The sequence below is a fragment of the Pelodiscus sinensis genome, chromosome 30 (assembly GCF_052426305.1).
Source record: "Pelodiscus sinensis isolate ZL-2025 chromosome 30, ASM5242630v1, whole genome shotgun sequence".
Classification (NCBI taxonomy): domain Eukaryota; kingdom Metazoa; phylum Chordata; order Testudines; family Trionychidae; genus Pelodiscus; species Pelodiscus sinensis.
In genome coordinates this window covers 15,073,095-15,093,890 of record NC_143081.1, presented here as the reverse complement: position 1 = coordinate 15,093,890, position 20,796 = coordinate 15,073,095, and the positions used below count along the sequence as shown (strand labels likewise).

At 45.4% G+C, this 20,796-nt stretch overlaps 1 protein-coding gene across 1 annotated transcript; it reads left to right on the top strand.

Annotated features, from left to right (window-relative positions):
* The first annotated feature begins 9,158 nt into the window (after positions 1-9,158).
* On the top strand, positions 9,159-10,088 carry LOC149521273 (olfactory receptor 14I1-like). The gene has a single exon (XM_089774428.1). It carries the CDS (start codon positions 9,159-9,161, stop codon positions 10,086-10,088), a length of 930 nt encoding a protein of 309 aa, XP_089630554.1.
* The last annotated feature ends 10,708 nt before the right edge of the window (positions 10,089-20,796 follow it).

The following is a 20,796-nucleotide window of genomic DNA, read 5'->3' as shown; positions in this document are numbered from 1 at the left end:
GCTCTAGGCAGGACCAATCCCAACTAAATCAACCCGGCCAGGGCTTTGTCAAGCCGAGACTTAAACACCTCTAGGGATGGAAACTCCACTACTTCCCTAGGGAACCCATCCCAGTGCTTCACCACCCTCCTAGTGAAATAGTTTTTCCTAATATCCAACCTGGACCTCTCCCACCGCAACGTGAGCCCATTGCTCCTTGTTCTGCCCTCTGTCACTACTGAGAACAGCCTCTCTCCATCCTCTTTGGAACCCCCCTTCAGGAAGTTGAAGGCTGCTCTCAAATCCCCCCTCACTCTTCACTTCTGCAGACTAAACAGACCCAACTCCCTCAGCCTCTCCTCATAAGTCATGTGCTCCAGCTCCTAATGATTTTGGTTGCCCTCCACTAGCCCCTCTCCAATGCGTCCACATCCTTTTTGTAGTAGGGGGCCCAGAACTGGACACAATACTCCAGATGTGGCCTCACCAAAGCCAAATAAAGGGGAATAATGACATCTCTGGATCTGCTGGCAATGCTCCTCTTAATGCAACCTAATATGCCATTAGCCTTCTTGGCTACAAAGGCACACTGTTGACTCATATCCAGCTTCTGACTGGCATGGCACTTGGGACGGAAGAATCCCAAGCATTGTTACAAGCTGGGGACCAACCAACTAAGTCGTAGTTCTACAGAAAAGGACCTGGGGGTTACAGTGGATGAGAAGCTGGAGATGAGTCAACAGGGTGCCCTTGTAGCCAAGAAGGCTAATGGCATATTAGGTTGCATTAAGAGGAGCATTGCCAGCAGATCCAGAGATGTCATTATTCCCCTTTTTTCGGCTTTGGTGAGGCCACATCTGGAGTAATGGCACATGATAAGACTCTGTGAAACAACAAGAGTGAAAGCAGAACAGTTCTGGCCCCTCACTACAAAAAGGATCTGACATCCCTAGAGGTGTTTAAGTCTTGGCTTGACAAAGCCCCAGCTGGGTTGATTTAGTTGGAATTAGTCCTGCCTAGAGCAGGGGGCTGGACTTGATGACCTTCTGAGGTCTCTTCCAGTTCTATGATTCTATGAGTATCTCATGCCACCTCAGTACAAGAAGCCGCCACAATAGACGTTGACAGAGCCCCCAAAGGCCACAGACTCTAATAAGATATGAAGGCACCCGAGTCAGGTTTACTGTTGAAGGAAGTACATAAATAGTCATCGGTAGCCAGCTGGCCACCGAGCCCCTACAATGGTCGCGGCTTAATCGATTTTATGGATTTCACTATTGTCCTGTAGACCAGTCAACCAGTTAAGTGATGTGCCACAATATTTATAGATGCAGACAAACAATCTATGCTAAACACCGTACATATCACCTTACATGTAGAATAGTGATAGAAATGTAGCCGTGTTAGTCTGGGGTAGCTGAAGCAAAATGCAGGATTGTCCTGCATTTTATATCACCTTACACATTCATTGCAGGTTTGGTGCCTCCCCTTGGACTTTCCTCCAAAGCATTCACTGCCCCTTGTTCTGCTTTCACTCTTGTTGTTTCACAGAGTTTTATCATGTACTCATTGAGGTGTTTTTGTACTGTCCTGGTGGAACGTATTTCCACACTTTGGGTATATCTAGACTACAAGCTTTTGTCTACAGGGGCTTTGTCAACAGATACTGTCGAAAAAGCTGTCGAGAAAGAGCGTCTAGACTACAGCCAGTTCTGTCGACAAAGCAAGCCGCTTTGTCGACATGACCATGTGGACACAAAGGACAGTGTAGATGCAATAACGCCTTCTGTCGACAAAGCTGTTGACAAAAGGTGTTATTCCTTGTAGAATGAGGTTTACCGCTGTCAACAAAGCTGCTGAGTTCTGTCGACATTTTGTCGACAGAACTCGGCAGTAGTATAGCCGCAGGTATAGTTTTGTTGACAAAAGTCTACTTTTGTCAACAAAACCCTGTAATCTAGACACACCCTTCATGTGCTTCTATCCATGCTAGCAGTTCTAGTGCTGAGAGACACTAACTTGCAGGCAAACATTGGCTTTTGACACAGCCTGTCTATTATGCGTACTATAACACTTGCTGACTTTGGTTCAAACACCAGCCCCATTCTTGAAGGTCTTCCTTTCTCCAACACTTAATTTGGTACTATATCCTGCTGTCACTAAATCGTATCATCGGGGTTGTTTTATGCATTCCAGAGGATGCTCTTCATTGTCGTCACACAGTGTTATGCAGCGTATTTTGCTGTAATTCAAGAAAACAAGAGACCTGTGTCTTGTATAAGTTAAAGCAAGTTAGTCTGGGTAGGGGCCACCATGAGCACAGATACATACACAGCTTGATGGTTTCCTCTCAGCTTTGGGATGCTGAACAAGGAGCTGAATATGTTTACCCTGCCTCTGGAGCAGACTGGTAAAAACAGGGCACACCATGGAACATGGAAGCCATCCATAAGGCCAAAGGTAGCAGGTTATAGGAGTGTCAATATGTAGGATTATGTATCATAATATGCTAAGCTGGGGAGTTTGTGCAAGCGAAGCCATACTGGACTGAGGAAATAAGATTTGGGCATGACAGGTTGGGCCTCTATTAGAATCCTAGAACTGGAAGGGACCTTGAGAGGTCATCGAATCAAGTCCCCTGCCTTCACGGCAGGACCACACACCATCTAGATAATCCCTGACAGGTGTCTGTCCAACCTGCTCTTAAATATCTCCAGAGATGGAGATTCCACAACCTCCCTAGACAATTTATTCCAGCGTTTAATCACTGACACGTAGGAAGTTTTTCCTCATATCCAGCCTAAACTGCCCTTGCTGCAGTTTAAGCCCATTGCTTCTTGTTCTATCCTCAGAGGCCAAGGAGAACAATTTTTCTCCCTCCTCCTTGTGACACCCTTTAAGAAACTTGAAAACTGCTATCATGTCTCCTCTTAGTCTTCTCATTTCCAAATGAACAAACCCAGATCTTTCAGCCTTCCCTCACAGCTCATATTCTCTAGACCTTTCATCATTTTTGTAGCTCTTCTCTGGACCCTTCTCCAGTTTCTCCACATCTTTCTTGAAATGTGGTGCCCAGAACTGGACACAAGACTCCAACTGAAGCCTTATCAGCACAGAGCAGAGCGGAGGAATGACTTCTTGTGTTAAGCAGTGCCAGGGCCTTATAAAACAACCTTGCTAGGGGTCATTGTCAGCTTCTTCTTATAGTAACATAAGATTGGAAGAGACCTCAGGAGGTCATTGAGTCTACCTTCTATTGAGCCATGAGCTCAGCCATGCAATCTGGCGTAACCATCCAGCACTCTACCTGTTGAAACCTTTGAATTCATCTGTATGCCAGAGGCAACTCCTCTATCTCTTACCACCCGGCCATCAAAGAAGGGTACGAGTATGTCAGGCTAAGTCATTCTTTATCATAGACACGTTACCACCATAGTCATAGAATCGTGCAATTTTTTGTAACCTCTGTTTCCCCTGTCTAAATAGCAGTTGATGTGGAAATGTGGCTATGAATGAGACATTTCTGCTTTTGTTGTCCGTGTGCGTGTGTGTGTGTGTGTATGTATATATCCCTGCGTCTGTAAACTTGACTTCAATTCATCCGATGAAGTGGGTTTTACCCACAAAAGCTTATGGCCTAGGAAATCTGTTAGAATCGTGGAATCATAGGATTGGAAAAGACCTCAGGAGTCATCGTGTCCAGCCCCTGCCCAAAGCATGACCAACCCCAACTCAATCATCTCAGCCAGGGCTTTGTCAAGCCGGGACTTCAACACCTCTAGGGTTAGGTCTGTTCTACACTAGACCAGGAAGACCGGCTTAATCATAGAATCACAGAACACTAAAACTGGAAGGGACCTCGAGAGGTCTTCAAGTCCAGTCCCCTGCCCTCATGGCAGGACCCAGTAAGGTAAGTACCCAGTTAAGGTCCGTAACTCCAGCAATATAGGATACGTAGCTGCGGGCGGCTTCCCTTAAGCCAAGCTTGGTGGCATCCCCACAGCGGGAGGCCAAAGACAGCAAAGATTCCCTTCCTCCTCTCAAAAGCAGGAGTACCAGAGGCTGGTTGGGGCACCCTCTGAGTTTGATTTAGTGAGCCTTAACTAGGCCTTCTAAATCAAACTACAGCAGTTCGATTAAGGTAGCATTGATTTTCCTTTTTGTGTAGACAAGGCCGTAGCAGCCTACTTCATGCATCCTGTTGCATCCCAAGAGCTACTGATGCAAAACAGGAACAGGGGTGGGGATTTCTTCTTGCCCAGAGCTAATTAAGCCAGGTTAAGAGCAGAACTCTGCCCTGCCTTGTTTTTAGCCTAGGATCTTTCCAGGGATGTAAGATCCAGGGAAGAGGCTATTACTCCAGTGTGGGGATTAGACTCAGCTAAGACAGGTTATCAGGGTAACTTGCTCCTGAAGTACGATCAGATCTGGGATCACAGCTCCTGAGATTAGATCGAGCTATTTAGCCCCAGAACTGAGAGGTATGTTCAGTCCCTGATCTCATTTTGACCTCAGCGCTCTGCACAAGGAAGGGAGCAAGGCGCATCCGTTTGTGGATCCCCGCCTGCTAGGAACTACAAGGAGACCCAGCAACTCAGAGAATCCAGCAAGTCAACATGGAAACAGCTGCCAGATAATACAGTGATGGGGAACTGAGAGAGAAAGAGAGAATTGAATGATCAAAGAATCCCGATAGCAGGGTGCTAAACACATGGTAACATTGCTGCAAAGACCAACCTGTAAGTTTGATATTTCAGTTGTTTTTCTGCATATTAATATATGGGATAGATTTTGGAATACGCATAGAAGTTACTTTTGGGACACTTGGAGATGTTCATTATCAAGTTAGTGGAACATCCTCAAAGTGTGAGACTAAGGGTATGTCTAAACTACATGGCTCCATTGACGGAGCCATGTAGATTTGTTTTTTTCCCACAAAGGGAAATGAAGCCACGATTTAAATAATCGCGGCTTCATTTAAATTTAAATGGCTGCTGCAGTGAGCTGACAAACGGCTGATCAGTTCAGTGTGCTGGTCTGGACGCTCCCGCGCCAACCTGAAAGCCCTTTATCGACCTCCCCGGTAAACCTCACCCTATGAGGCATAATGGGGAGGTCGATAAAGGGCTTTCAGGTTGGCGTGGGAGCGTCCAGACTAGCACACTGAGCCAACAAACAGTTAATCAGCTGTTTGTCGGCTCAGTGCCGCAGCCATTTAAATTTAAACGAAGCCGCGATTATTTAAATCGCGGCTTCATTTCCCTTTGCCGATCAGCCTCATCTACATGGCTCCATCGACGGAGCCATATAGTTTAGACACACCCTTAGAGAAAAGGGACTTTTCATAGAGACTGTGGAAACTAAAAGAATTTTGGGTTTTGGCCAATGAGCACTGAATTGTTTCCGTTATGCTTGTGCTGAAGGTGAATTATTTTCAGCTGCTCTACCAGCCAAATGATTCCAGCTTTCCAAAGAAAACAGTGGGCCAAGAAAATGTATTCTTTTTTCATGTAACGGAAATTTTGCTGGGAATGTAGCTGTAAGCGAGGGGGCAGATGATCAATACCGTTCAATCTGCTATATATTTGAGAGAGTTTGTATGGTTTAGTGTCCATCCGTCTGTTAGTCCGTCCGTTCAAGAACGCTTAAACGGTAAGAGCTAGGGCCACCAAATTCGATAGGCAGCTTCTTCTTACCGTAACTTAAAGCGAGGTCAGGGGTTAGTTGTGCCAGGACAACAGGATGTGCCTGGAATGGGATTGCTCCTCTTAAAACCATGCAGAAGAGAGACAGATACACCAGGCAGGTGAAAGGGGCTGGCTGGGGGTGTAACTCCGAGCCCCCCACTCCCACAGCACTGCCCAAGACTCCCAACTCCAGGTGCCCTTTAAGGAGGGGGGACTGAAGTGCCCCTGCACCCCCGTTCGTACAAGAAAGTTACTGTCTGTTCCCTTTCATCAGGGAGCCAGAGGGAAGTGCCCAGTTTGCTGCATTCCTCACTCTGGCTGGGGAGAGCAGGGGGCAGATGAACCGGGACCTGCCCCAGCTGGGGGACATGCACCCCTCCCCCAGCTGTGCCCGGTGGAGCTGCAGTGACCATGAAGAGGCACTTCTCACCTGATCCCAAGCTGCTGTGGGAAGACAGGCTGGGGTGGTCCTCTCTCCATGGGGCAACCTGCATCCTGAACCCCTCCTCCCCACCCCTAGCTCAGACCCATGATTTACATGAGACATTTTCATTTTATTTTCCCACCCCCCACCCCCAAATTCATTATGTTAAGGACTAGAGCAATGCCGGGTAAATCTTCTAGTGTTGCCCTAATTTCACACCGTCATGCCACGGCAGCCATGTTTATTTCTGCTTCAAAGAGATCGTTTCCGAGTGGTAAAATGGAGTCAGCAGCAATGGGGGTAACCCTCAGAATGTTTCCAACATCCCAGCCCTTTCAAACGGATGCAGGGAATCGATGTCCCCGAGCCAAACCGTTGGGTTATGGTGACCCCCACCAAGGATGTAGATGATTTCAATGGGGCTAGAAACCAGACATCCTCCTTCAGCATTCTGCTCCGTACTGCCACGAGTAAACAATGGGAACATACACTAAGACAGCAGAACGAGGAGCAACGGGCTCAAGTAGCAGTGGGGGAGGTCTAGGTTGGATAGTAGGAAAAACTCTTTCCCTAAGAGGGTGGGGAAGCCCTGGGCTGGGTTCTCTAGGGAGGGGGTGGAATCTCCATCCCTAGAGGTGTTTCAGTCCTGGCTTCACCAAGCCCTGGCTGGGATGATTGACGGGGTTGGCCCTGCTTTGGACCAGAACAGAACCCAAGTCCCTGATGGTCAGTGACCCACAGAGCACCGACTCACAGAAACAGGTGAATGATACCACACAGCAGTAACCGCTAGGGCAGATGCTCCTTGCCCAGAGATGGACATTCAACTGGGATTTGGGGTATTGGACATGTCCCTATGAAATCCAGACTTCTGCTCACCCTAAGCCAACTGTTTGTTGCAAGAGAGGGAAATAAGAACCTAAGAACATTAGAACGGCCAGACTGGGTCAGACTAAAGATCCATCCAGCCCCGTACCCTGTCTGCCGACAGTGACCAACCCCAGGTGTCCCAGAGGGAGTGAAGTCAACAATTCATGATCAAGCGATCTCTCTCCTGCCATCCATCTCCACCCTCTGACAAACAGAGGCTACAGACACCATTCCTTACCCATCCTGGCTAAAAGCCATTGATGGACTTAACCTCCATGAATCTATCTAGCTCTCTTTTAAACCCTGTTATACTACTAGCCTTTACAGCCTCCTCTGGCAAGGAGTTCCACAGATTGACTATGCGCTGTGAGAAGAAGAACTTCCTTTTATTTATTTTAAACCTGCTGCCCATTAATTTCATTTGGTGGCCCCTAGTTCTTATGGGAACAAGTAAATAACTTTTCCTTATTCACTTTTTCCACACCAGTCATGATTTTATAGACCTCTATCCTATCCCCCCTTAGTCTCCTCTTTTCCTGCTAGGACAGTTCATTTTGACTTGTCCTTTATTACAGCTTGATTACTGAATTTTACCAAGCCATATCTTGGACCAGAGGCTCACCCCATAGAGCAGGAGTGGCCAACATGTTCTGGACAAAGAGCAAGAATAGCAGTGGATACAGTGAGAAGAACTGGCTGCCACCATCTTGAAGATGCCATTTTGAATGGCCGCATTGGACGGCTCCCCAGCACAGGGAGCCAGGGGCCACCTACAAAGATGACTTCGCAAGCCTCAATTTTTGGGAAGGAAGAGCCGCATGCAGCTTGCGAGCCATGGGTTGACCACCCTTGCCGTAGGGTATGTCTACACTACAGCACTATTTCTAATAACTTAATTCAAAATAGTTAATTTGAATTAAGCTAATTTGAAATAATGCATCTATACACAAAAACTATTTCGAAATAGCATTTTGCTGTTTTGAAATAGCACGTCCACACTGAGTAGACCCTGAACCGAAGTTAAGGCTGGCTGGAACCAATGCCGGCAGGGCATCAGGTTAGGACTTAGGGTATGTCTACACTAGCCATCCTAGTTCAAACTAGGTGGCCAATGTAGTCATTCGAACTTGCAAATAAAGCCTGGGATTAAAAGATCCTGGGCTTTATTTGCATGTTCCCAGGCACTGCCATTTTTAAATGCCGGTAGTTCGAACTCCCAGCCCACGGCACCACGCAGCACGGGTTAGGCTGTTTGAATTAAAGCTCTTAATTCGAACTACCGTTACTCCTCATTGCAGGGCGGAGATCATGGATGTTGGGGGCATCCCCCCAAACCTGAATAAGGTCCATGATCTCCACCCTGGACCAGGAAGGCGCCCGCCTTCTCCAGCCCGTCAGGCTCCTGGGAGCTGGCAGACTGCTCCTGGGGAGCGGTGGAGGGCTGGCTGCCAGTGGCTTGCTGGCTCCTGTTTTGGGGCCACTGGGTCAGGGCCCCCGGTGGCCACTGCTGGCTCTGGGCTGGCAGGCTTGGAGCTGGCACAGGCACTGTGGCCAGGGTCTACCCCTTTAATGGCTCCGGGGCTGGGGGAAAGGAGAGTAAGTTTTCCTGGATGTGCCCAGAGTGGCCACCAGGGCTCCCTGGGAAGGGCTGGAGGCCTCCTGTTTCGAATTAAGTGTCTACACAGCACTTCATTCCAAATAGCTATTTCAAATTTGGTGTTACTCCTCATAGAAAGAGGTTTACCAAATTCAAAATAAGGGCTCCGCTATTTCAACTTTATTTCAAAATAGCAGTTTGCCTGTGTAGATGCTATAAAAGTTAATTCGAAATAAGGGCTGTTATTTCAAATTAACTTTGCAGTGTAGACACACCCATAGAGTTTAAGGCCACTGGTTTAATTTGCACCAGAGTTATAACAAACCCGAGTAGTGTTCTGACTGGCCGATATGTGGAGCCCTCATGACTCCCAATCAACAGAAGTGGCTAGTGGTTGTGACACATTGCACCTTAAAATAGCACCTGACAACGCCCATGTTCACCACAATCCAGGTTGCACCCCAGAGACACCATCACGGAGTTGTGCTCCTTTGGCATTCACCTTATGAGATTATTAAAGTGGGAATCGGAGTCATTCTATCGGTGCCTCTAATTCTTGCCCTTCCCTCTCTAGACCGGACACAGCGAGCTGAGAAGGAAGATGAGCAACCAAACATCCATGGCTGACTTCCTGCTCCTGGGATTCTCGGACGTTTGGCAGCTGCAGATTTTGCACTTTGTGGTGTTTCTCCTGCTGTACCTTGCAGCACTAGTGGCGAATCTCTTCATCATCACAGTTATCACCCTCGACCGCCAGCTTCATACCCCCATGTACTTCTTCCTGCTCCATTTAGCCTTCATCGACCTCTGCTACATCTCCGTCCCCATTCCTAAATCCATGGTCAATTCACTAACCAACACCAGATCGATTTCTTATTCTGGTTGCATCACCCAAGTTTTTCTCTTCCTCTTCTTCGCAGTAGCGGAGCTGAGCATCCTCACTATCATGGCCTATGACCGATACGTTGCTATATGCCAACCCCTTCGTTATCAGACTATAATGCACAGGAGAGCTTGTGCGCAAATTTTGATCGGTGCGTGGCTCAGTAGTATTCTCTACTCTGCACTACACACGGGCAACACGTTTGGGTCCAACTTCTGTGGAGGTCATGCGGTGGCCCATTTCTTCTGTGAAATCCCCCAGCTGCTCAAGCTGGCCTGCATCGACACATACTACAGAGAAGTTGGGGCAATTGCATTTAGCGTGTGTTTAACATTAAGCTGTTTTGTTTTTATAATCGTGTCGTACGTTCGGATCTTCACCACGGTGCTGAGAATCCCCTCGGAGCAGGGCCGGCGCAAAGCCTTCTCCACCTGCCTCCCTCACCTCACCGTGGTCACCTTGTTCTTTTGTGCTCTCGTCTTTGCCTATCTGAAACCCACCTCCAGCTCAACATCCCGTCTCGATCTCATGGTGACCATTCTCTATTGTGTGGTGCCTCCCCTTGTGAATCCCATCATCTATAGCATGAGGAACAAGGAGATCAAAGCTGCCATGAGGAAAGTGATAGGAAGAAGCTTATATTCATGATGAATATAAAGTCCATCATTCTCTCTGGACTGTGATGTCTCTCGGTTAACAAATTTTCCTTCATGAGAACGTAGCATGCCTATGCAGTAATAAACATTCAGACTTACTCCACTGAAGTCAACAGAAGGACTGTATGACTACAAAGTGATAGCTATGGCAATGTCCTGGGTAAAACTTGGGGTAAGTCTACACTGCACAGCTATTTGGAGATCCCGAAATAGCTACCCCATGTCTACACAAGCCGTCTATTATTTTGAAATATTTTTACAAATAACAGGCATGCTATTTCGTCATCCCGGTAATCCTTGTTTCACGAGGGATAAGGGATGGCTCAAAATAGCACATTATTTCAAAATTTGGCACTGTGTAGATGCGCCAAATTTCAAAATAAGCTATTTTGAAATAGTTTCGAAATAAGATATGCAATTTGCATTATGCAAATTGCAGATCTTATTTTGAGTTTAGGGTGCTGTGTAGATGAGCCCTTACAAAATAGAGTTAAATCTGGTTGAATTAAGTTTAATATCTTGTATTAACATTGCAATTGTCTGTGTATTATTGTGAAATTGTATGTGACATCAGTAGATGTGAGTAAATATAACTCTTGGAAAATGTAAGGAACATCAAATGAATTTTGAACTAATATAATGGTATGTCTACACAACAGCATTATTTCAGAATAACTAATGTTTCTGAAATAACAAAAAATGCATTTACACAGAGCCATTATTTCGAAATAATGTTCAACTGGACTTCTTACTCCGACTCCTGTAACCCTCATTTCATGAGTAAGGGAAGTCAAAGCAAAAACTCTCTTCCTAGTGGCAGATGGAAGAACAAGGAGCAATGGGCTCAAGTTGTGGTGGGAGAGGTCCAGGTTGGATATTAGGAAAAACTATTTCACTAGGAGGGTAGTGAAGTACTGGAATGGGTTCCCTAGGGAAGTAGTGGAGTCTCCATGCCTAGAAGTGCTTAAGTCTTGGCTTGACAAAGCCCTGGCCGGGTTGATTTAGTTGGGATTGGTCCTGCCTAGAACAGGGGACTGGACTTGATGACCTTCTGAGGTTTCTTCCAGCTCTTTGGTTCTATGATTCTATGATTCCTTCAACTTCCTGTGTGTAGACAGCACCAAAAACGGAATGAAGCTATTTCTACTTTAGCTACGCAGCTGACGTAGTTGAAGTTCTATAGCTTAATTCAACTTTTGCCCTGCTGTGTCAATGTTTAAAATTAAGTTGGTTTATGAGAAAACCTTTAAGGGGCAGGAGTATGCTAATGGTGTTCATAGGCTTGACTGCTGTTTGAAGTTTCTTCATGGTGAAAGGACCCAAGTGCCTGACTGATTCCCTATTCCTGGATTCTTTCATTTAATTTCAGAAAAGCACAAAAAGAAGGAAGTTATTTAGACAGAAATTAAAAGGTATAGTGACAGAAGAAAAGTCCCGTCAAGTTCCCGGGAAAATTTCTGTGATCTGTTCTAACCATAATGTTCTATGGTTCTAAGACTGATGAAACATTCTAAAGACACCGTAACAAGGCTCAGTTGCATATTACCCCAATTTGGGCATATCCCAAATTAAAAAAAAAAAAACATTATGAGAGAACCAAAAAAGTGCCACTGTGATAAAACAGCAGAGCAAATGAAGCAGTGAAAGACAAAAAGGCATCGTTTAAAAAAATGGAAGTTAAGTCCTAATGAGGAAAATATAAAGATGTAGGAACTCTGGCAAATATAGCGTACAAATATAATTAGGAAGACCAAAAATGACTCTGAAAAACATTGAGGCAAAGACTCAAAAAGTAATAGGAAAAAAATTAAGCACAACAGAAACAGGAAGCCTGCTAAACAACCAATGGGTCAGCTAGAGGATGGAGATGCTAAATGAGCATTCAAGGACAATAAGGTCATAGCAGAGAAATTAAATGAATTCTTTCCATCGGTCTTCACGGGTCAGGACATGAGGGGGATTCTGAAACATGAGGCATTCTTGTTAGGTGACAGATATGAGGAACTGATCCAAACGCTGATGAGGGGGCTGGAGCACATGACTTATGAGGAGAGGCTGAGGGATTTGGTCTTGGAAGTATGGAGAGTGGGGACTATTTGGTTAGACGGGGATGTGAGATTTTTGCTGTTAATTATTGTATCTGTCAATATTGTCATCTGTTCGGTGCAGTTTCCAGAGAGCTGAAGGTTAGCTCTGATAATGATGAAGAAACGGGGAAACATGTCAGTAGCTCTAGCTGAATTCTCATGAAGGCCTGGTCTACACTAAAGATGTTAAATTGCTATTAATTGACTAGTCGACTAGTCCTTGACATCCTTAGTCTACACTAGGACTTTATTTCAGAATAACTCCCCTTAGGTCGAATTTATAAACAGAGCATCCACACAACCAAATATCAAAATAACGGGCCACTTATTTTGAAATCTGCACTCCTTTTCATCAGGAGTAACGCTCATTCTGAAATAGTTATTTCGAAATGGCGGCCATGTGGACGCTCCGGGACTGCTATTTCAAAATAACTTCCCAGAGTCATTTGAACTAATTACTCCCCAGTGCTTCCTGGGGCTTTTAGTCCAAGATAGTGCATTAGTGGAGCCTGCCTCCGACTAATTTAGAGGGTTCCCCGTAGCGTGAACACGTTAACTCCTGATTTAACAAGTCAAATTTAGTAATTTTGAAATAATCTCTAGTGTAGACATGGCCTAAAAGACTAATTTAAGACTCCTGTGTTATTAATGATATGTTAAAGCATCTAGAGCCTTGGAATGACATGTTGTTGTTCTTTTTATCTAAATAAATTCATTGTCCATCATTCTAGTTGTGGTGGAAAAACTTTCTGGAACAGGGCATACCTGAAATACTCTGATATTTTCTTCCCCCAGACAGTAATGCTTCAGCTCCAAATCTGTATAATTAGATATACGCCACACCTTCTTAACACGTAGGCTAGGTCTACACTGCAAGGGTAAGTCGGAAAAAGAAATGCGCTTTACTGTCGAAAGAGGCTTTTCTGAAATTTGGCGCATCTACATGGCACCAAATTTGGGGAAAAAGTGCTCTTTTGACACACCCCTTCTTCCTTGTGAAATAAGATTTATAGGGATGGTGAAAAAGCATGTCCACTTTTTGAAACATTTTCCAAAAAAGCGGACGCGTTCCTTGGACGGGAAACCTTCAGTATCCCAGAAAAGCAGTGCAGTCTAGACATAGCCTTACCAAATTTTAAAGCAATCTAAGTACAGTTATAACTCATTTAACACGTGCCCACTTAACACATTTTCACAATAGCATGATTTTTTTTTAGGGAACTTTTTTCAAATAACACAGCTATCCCCGAAATAGCACGAAAATAATCAAGTGACAGACTACTTTGCATGGCAGTATAAATTAGTGAAAACAGTGGTAATACACATGAGCAGATGAATACATATGGTCACAGTGCTCCTCTGCTCAGTCACGTGTTTAGCTTTGTGTTTTAACAAACCGCAGAGACTTGTGTTTATAAGCGATGTAACAAACATTTTTGATGAACATGATCCTGATCCTGAATGGAGCTCAAAAGTAGCGAAAAGCTTAGAAAGCGCCATATCTTGCTACACGCAACTTTACAATGAAAAACAAAAAGCAGCAAAGCAGCTCTCTAGCAAACGTTTTCTCATGTTCAACCTAAAAAAATCAGCTAATGAACAAGATAGCCCTGTACCAGCTACATCATCTAATGTTGACATTGACAACCCAGCACCCACAAAAAATTGACTTCGCCAACACCACCTGGAACACAACCCCCACCTTTTCCATTATTTTGACCCCGCATAGCACGTTTTTGCTTAGCACAAACATTTTCAGAAACGCATCTATCATGTTAAATGAGGAATTACTTAACCATTTGGAGTGAGGGCAAACAGAGCACTCCGAGACACAAATGCTTTCCTGTCCTTTAGCGAGGTAGGCCAGCAAGCAGAGAAACCTGAGAACTGTCTGTCTGGGATGGGGGGTCGGGTCCCTTTAAGCACAGACCTCAGCTAGCCTGAAGCAGCAGCCCCACACACTAAGTCCGACAATGTTGCCCTTTTGGTTCCGGCCAGCCTTGCCTTCGATTCAGGGTCCACTCAACGTGGACGCACTATTTCAAATTAGTTTTTGGGTCTAGATGCGTTATTTCGAGTTAGCTTATTTCAAATTAACTAATTTGAAAGAAGTTAATTCGAAATAACGCTGTAGTGTGGACATGCCCTTATAGATACTTGAAAGCTACTATCATGTCCCCTCTCAGTCTTCTCTTTTCCAAACTAAACAAGCCCAGTTCTTTCAGTCTTCCCTCATCGCTCATGCTCTCTAGGCCTTTCACCATTTTCCCTCCGGACCATCTCCAATTTCTCCACATCTTTCTTGAAATACGGTGCCCAGAACCGGACACAATCCTCCAGCTGAGGCCTAATCCCAGAATCACATTCGCTTTTTTTGCAACAGTGTCACACTGTTGACTCGTATTCAGCTTGTGGTCCGTTCTGACCTCTAGATCCCTTTCTGCAGGACTCCTTCCTAGACAGTCGCTTCCCATTCTGTGTGTGAGAGACTGATGGCTCCTTCCTTCCCACTTTGAATTTGTCCTTATTAAACTTCATCCCATTTGCCATTTCTCCAGTTTGTCCAGATCATTTTGAATCGTGAGCCTGTCCTTCAAAGCAGTTGCAACCCCTCCTGGCTTGGTATCATCTGCAAACTTAATAAGCGTCCTCTCTATGCCGATATCTAAATCATTGATGAAGATTTTGAACAGAACTGGTCCCAAAACAGACCCCTGCGGAACCCCACTTGTTATGGCCTCCTAGCAACAGTTAGTAACTACTCTCTGAGAACAGTTGTCCAGCCAGTTAGTTATGCACCTACCTTACAGCAGCCCCATCTGCATTGTATTTCCCGAGTTTATTGATAAGAAGGTCATGCAAGACCATATCAAACGCCTTACTAAAGTCCAGGTATACCACATCCACCACTTCTCCCTTATCCACAAGACTCGCTCGCCTCTCGAAGTAAGCTATCAGATTAGTTTGCCATGATTTGTTCTTTACACATCCATGCTGGCTGTTACCACTATTATAGAATCACAGAATACTAGAATCCTAGAATTGGAAGGGACCTTGAGAGGTTATCAAGTCCAGTCCCCTGACCAAGCACCATCTAGATTGTCCCTGACAGGTATCTGTCTGTCTAAACTGCTTTTAAATATCTCCACGATAGAGATTCCACAACCTCCCTAGGCAATTTATTCTACTGTTTAACCACCCTGACAGGTAGGAAGTTTTACCCAATGTCCAACCTAAACCTACCTTGCTGCATTTTAGGCCCATGGCTTCTGGTCCTATCCTCAGAGGCCAAGGAGAACAATTTTTCTCCCTCCTCCTTGTGACTCCCTGTTGGACACCTGAAAACCGCTATCATGTCCCCTGTCAGTCTTCTCTTTTCCAAACTAAACAAGCCCAATTCTTTCAGTCTTCCCTCATAGCTCATGTTCTCTAGATCTTCTCTTTTCGAAACTTATAACTAATTTTCTCTGTGTTGTGAAAAATCTACTCCCTCCCCGTGGGACAGCATTGATGTGACCTAAGGCATCATGTAGACAGTTCTGCCGGGGGGGGGGGGGGGAGACAGGAGAATTCTGTGCTTGTCCTAGCTACAGGAATTCAGGGATGTGAATTGCCCACACCACGGTGTAGGTAGCATCTTCCTGGAACTCTACAGAGGTGCAACATTTCAGAGTAGGAAGGAACTTGCACTTCTGCAATGATTCCCATGAGAAAAAGCTAGGTGAGTGCACATTTCTGAAAACCTCGTCTCCTCGTTAATTTGCGTTAACAGGCAAAGATGCGTAATGCAGGAGGAGCCCAGGCTGGTGCAAACCAAATGGCCAAGTTCTCATTTTTCATTGTTCTCCCTTCTAACTATCAGTGTTGTCTTCAAGTCATCACTGTCAAGTCCAAGTCAAGTCTCAAGTCACTACAATTCAAGTCTCAAGTTGAGTCTTGATACCCTAACGTCACTTTCGAGTCAAGTTCCAAGTCGAGTCTCAAGTCTTCATTTAAAAAACGTCAAGTCACTTTTGTACAAGCCATCCACATCAGCATTTTAGGACAATTTTTTCACCAAGTCAATTTAACAAAATTAGCAAGTCTCAAGTTGAGTCTCTAGTCACAAACAATGAACCCGAGACGAGTCTCAAGTCGAGTCACCTACGCGACTTAAGTTGGACTCGAGTTCAAATCGTGGGACTCAAGTCAACAACTTTGCTAACTATGTAATCATTGGAATTAATATCTTTATTAATGATCTGGATGAGGGGATGGATTGCACCCTCAGCAAGTTTGCGGATGATACTAAGGTAGGGGGAGAAGTAGATATGCCTGAGGGCAGAGATACGGTCCAGAGTGACTTAGATAAATTGGAGGATTGGGCCACAAGAAATCTGCTGAGGTTCAACAAGGACAAGTGCAGAGTCCTGACCTTGGGACTGAAGAATCCCAAGCATTGGTACAGGTTGGGGACCAACCAGCTAAGTAGTAGTTCTGCAGAAAAGGACCTGGGGATTATAGTGGATGCGAAGCTGGATATGAGTCAACAGGGCGCCCTTGTAGCCAAGAAGGCTAATGGCATATTGGACAGCATTAGGAGGAGCATTGCCAGCAGATCCAGAGATGTCATTATTCCCCTTTATTCAGCTCTTGTGAGGCCACATCTGGAGTAGTGTGTCCAGTTCTGGGCCCCCCACTACAGAAAGAATGTGGGCGCATTGGAGAGGGTCCAGTGGAGGGCAACAAAAATGATTAGGGGGCTGGAGCACATGACCTATGAGGAGAGGCTGAGGGAGTTGGGTCTGTTTAGTTTGCAGAAGCGAAGAGTGAAGGGGGATTTGAGAGCAGCCTTCAACTTCCTGAAGGGAGGTTCCAAAGAGGATGGAGAGAGGCTGTTCTCAGTAGTGACAGATGGCAGAACAAGGAGCAATGGGCTCAAGTTGAGGTGGGAGAAGTCCAGGTTGGATATTAGGAAAAACTATTTCACTAGGAGGGTGGGGAAGCACTGGAATGGGTTCCCTAGGGAAGTAGTGGAGTCTCCATCCCTAGAGGTGTTTAAGTCTCATCTTGACAAAGCCCTGGCTGGGTTGATTTAGTTGGGGTTGGTCCTGCCTAGAGCAGGGGACTGGACTTGATGACCTTCTGAGGTCTCTTCCAGCTCTGTGGTTCAATGATTCCATGGAAGAGTAGAGTTTCTCACACCGTCCTTACATGGCACTTAATTGTCAGTCTTTGCTTCTGGGGACCTCTTAGTGGCTAGCTTCAGAGCACCAGGGCATCTTGAGCCGGGAGCTCTTCTAGCAGCTGCATCCCAAGAATCGCTGATGCAACGCAGGAGAAAAAAATAATCTCTGCACTCCCTGGAAGCAATGATGGGAAGTTAATGAGCAAGTTCGCTAGTCCAGGCCAGCTGAGGTTTCACTGCTGCTAGGTTCCGAGCTAATGTAGGTCACATGGCTGTGCTATAAAGACACATTTTATTTGGTGGATATCTTGAGGCAAACCTGCCTCACCCCTGCCTTGTTAGTAGCCAATGTCTTTCCAGGGCTGTAGCCACGGTGTGAGATCTAGTGTACTGCTGATCCCTTTCCAGTACAGGTTGTCCAGGCGGCTTGGTTTAGAGGTGGGATCGGAGCTGCCCTAGAGAACCGATTCCGCTATTTAGCTCCAGTGCAGGTGAACAACAGGCTGTGACGGTATCAGCTCCGGACACGTGACAGACTTTCAAAAAAAAGTCCCAGATTCTCTTTTCTTCTTCATCTGCCAGCACAGCTAGGAGGGAACAGGAAAAACTCCTCTGTAGAGTGGATCCTTCTCGGCTGGAAACTGCAGAGGAACCCAGCCATTGAGGAAATCCAACACAGTGGCAAGGAAGTGACTGTTGGACATCATATTGATGAAGGCTAAGAGATGAAAAGATGGAGAGACCATGACCATTACAGACCAGTAAGTCTAATGTCAGTACCGGGCAAATTAGTTGGAACAATAGTAAAGAATAAAATTGTCAGACACATAGAAGAACATAATTTGTTGGGCAAAAGTCAACATGGTTTCTGTCAAGGGAAATCATATTTTACTAAACTATTAGAGTTCTTTGTAGGGGTCAACAAACGTGGACAAGGCGGATCCAGTAAATATAGTGTACTTATATTTCCAGAAAGCCTTTGACAAGGTCTCTCACCAAAGGCTCTTACGTAAATTAAGATGTCATAGGATAAGGGGACTGGACATCTTAATTTGGAATCAAAGCACCACATGTTGGAAAATCATCCAGAGAGTCTACCACAATAGGTTTGCTCTTTCAATGGACTACATGAGTAAATTGAAAAAGAATGCACCAGTCAGAACAGAAATGAGTTGCAGTCGGGACTAAGGATTAAGGGTAAGGTTAGTTGATTTCATTTCATTTCAACATGTGGAGCCAGAGTAGTTTTTTTTCCTGTCGATTTTTTTGACTTTTCTTGCAAGTTCCCAAAATCACAAGACAGAATGAAGCATTTTCTATTTTTAATCCACTCCCACTTAAAAAAAAAAAAAGGATTAACATTTCTAGGTCCATTTGTTTAACGGAAAACTCAAGTTACCTTAAAAAAAGAAACCATATAAGTAGAACTTTTCTCACCATCTCAGCTGGAAATATTTTTTTCCAGGATGGCGATATTCAACGATACGATATTGTCAAACATTCATTTCTATTTCTGGTTGAAAGACATAGCTTCAGGGTGGGAAAACTGAGAAAACAAGAGTTGTTAGCTTGTGGGCTATGTTTTAGACCCTCTTCTACATTGAAATTCAGAATCAAAGTGGAACCAAGAAGTTGCAGCCTAGGTCAGGGGTTTTGAAATGCTGGGTTACAGATCCCTTTGTTTCCCAGATATGCGTGATCACAGCTACCATCTGCCGTGGATCACCGTTTCTGGCCAATGAGAGCTGCAGGAAGCGGTACAGACCAGGACACTGGTTGGCGATCAATGGCCAACAGGAGCTACAATTGCCTGTACCGGTGGAGGCACAGGTAAACAAAACATCTAGTGGCCAGCTAGCGGCTTGTGCTTACAAGCCATGAGCCAGCATTGGAAAAACCACTGGCCTAGGCTACATCTATACTGCAGAGCTCAAAATAGCTATTCCGCGTCTTTAAAGCAGCTCGTTATTTCGAAATAGATTTCAAAATAACATCCATGCTGTTCCGATGTCTCTGTATGCCTCCTTCCACAAGGGTTAAGGGACGTTTCGGAATGGTGCTTTATTTTGAAATAAGTGCTGTGTAGACAGTGCCACGTTTTGAAACAAGCTATTCCGAAATTATCCCAAAATAAGCTACACAATTTGCATGGCTGATTTCGAGGTAAGGGCGCAGTGTAGATGTACCCTAAGGGTAGGTCTATACTGCAGCTGGGAGTGTCCTTCCAAGCTTGGGTACGTAGGCATGCATGAGTCGTGTGTGAGCAAGCAGACCAAATCCAGCAATAATGGTGCTTTGTGTACAAACCTGCCCAAGTTCTGGGGGTACCCACCCAGCCATACAGTCTGAGCGGATGGCCAGGCTACTGCTGGCTACATGGGCACTCACTCAAATACAGCCAGTCCCCGACTTATGAACAAATTACGTTCCAAGCACTTGGTTGTAACTCGATGTATTCGTAAATTGGATTACATTCACTGACGTATGGCCAACTGTTTGTAAGTGCTAATTGTGTTTGTAACTCGGGTTCTGGCTGTATAGGAGGTTGGTTGTAAATAAAAACGGTTGTAAATCGATGCGTTCATAACTCGGGGACCAGCTGTACAGATAAAGAATGCCTGTCTATTGGATCTGGGAAGGTCTGTCCCTCCTGTAGTGTAGACAGACCCACAGGCAGTCGTTGGGAAGAGAATCCAGATCTGGTTTGTAGGACAAATCACAGTAAGACGAGCTCCATCCTACACAGAGTTCACAAGGCAGGGAAAGGGAGGAAGGGGACAGAGAAGCACAAAGAGGGGCAGTAACTGGCCCCATGTCACACAGAACCAAGCACAGAACCCAAGTTCTCATGATGACCACTGGCCAGCTGGCACGGACATTACGTGACCGAGGGAAGCCATGCAGCCTAGACAGTCCGAGAGAGACTCTTACCCCATCATGAGCCAGAGAGGAGATTGGTGCCCACAGGACGCTAGGGGAATCTGTGAATGTGGGAATCAGGCAGTGCTGGGATTTCAATATTTTAGTGTCGTGCCGAAGTTTCAAGTCTTTCGCTTGGCAGAATTGAGGGGCCATCTTTGCTCAGTTTATCCTTTTTTTTTCTAAAAATGCATTTGGCCAAGGTGCATGTCAAGCTGTGTCCTAAGTGTAATCAGATGCAGTCCCAATGCATTGAAGAGAATTAAGCCTGTGGATACGAGCATCATTAGACTCTCAGAATCATGGGGCGGGAAGAGGAGTCATCGTGTCCAACCCCCTGCCCAAAGAAGAACCAACCCCAACTCAACCATTCCATCCAGAGCTTGGTCAAGCCGGGACTAAGAAACTTGCAGGCACGGAGATTCCACTCCCTTCCTAGGGGACCCATCCTGGTGTTTCCCCACCCACCTAGGGAAAGAGTTTTTCCTAATATCCATCCTAGACCTCCCCCACTGTAACTTGAGCCC

Bases quoted from the DNA above. Each gene is read 5' to 3' on its own strand.
- LOC149521273 (XM_089774428.1), top strand. From the start codon at position 9,159: ATGAGCAACCAAACATCCATGGCTGACTTCCTGCTCCTGGGATTCTCG.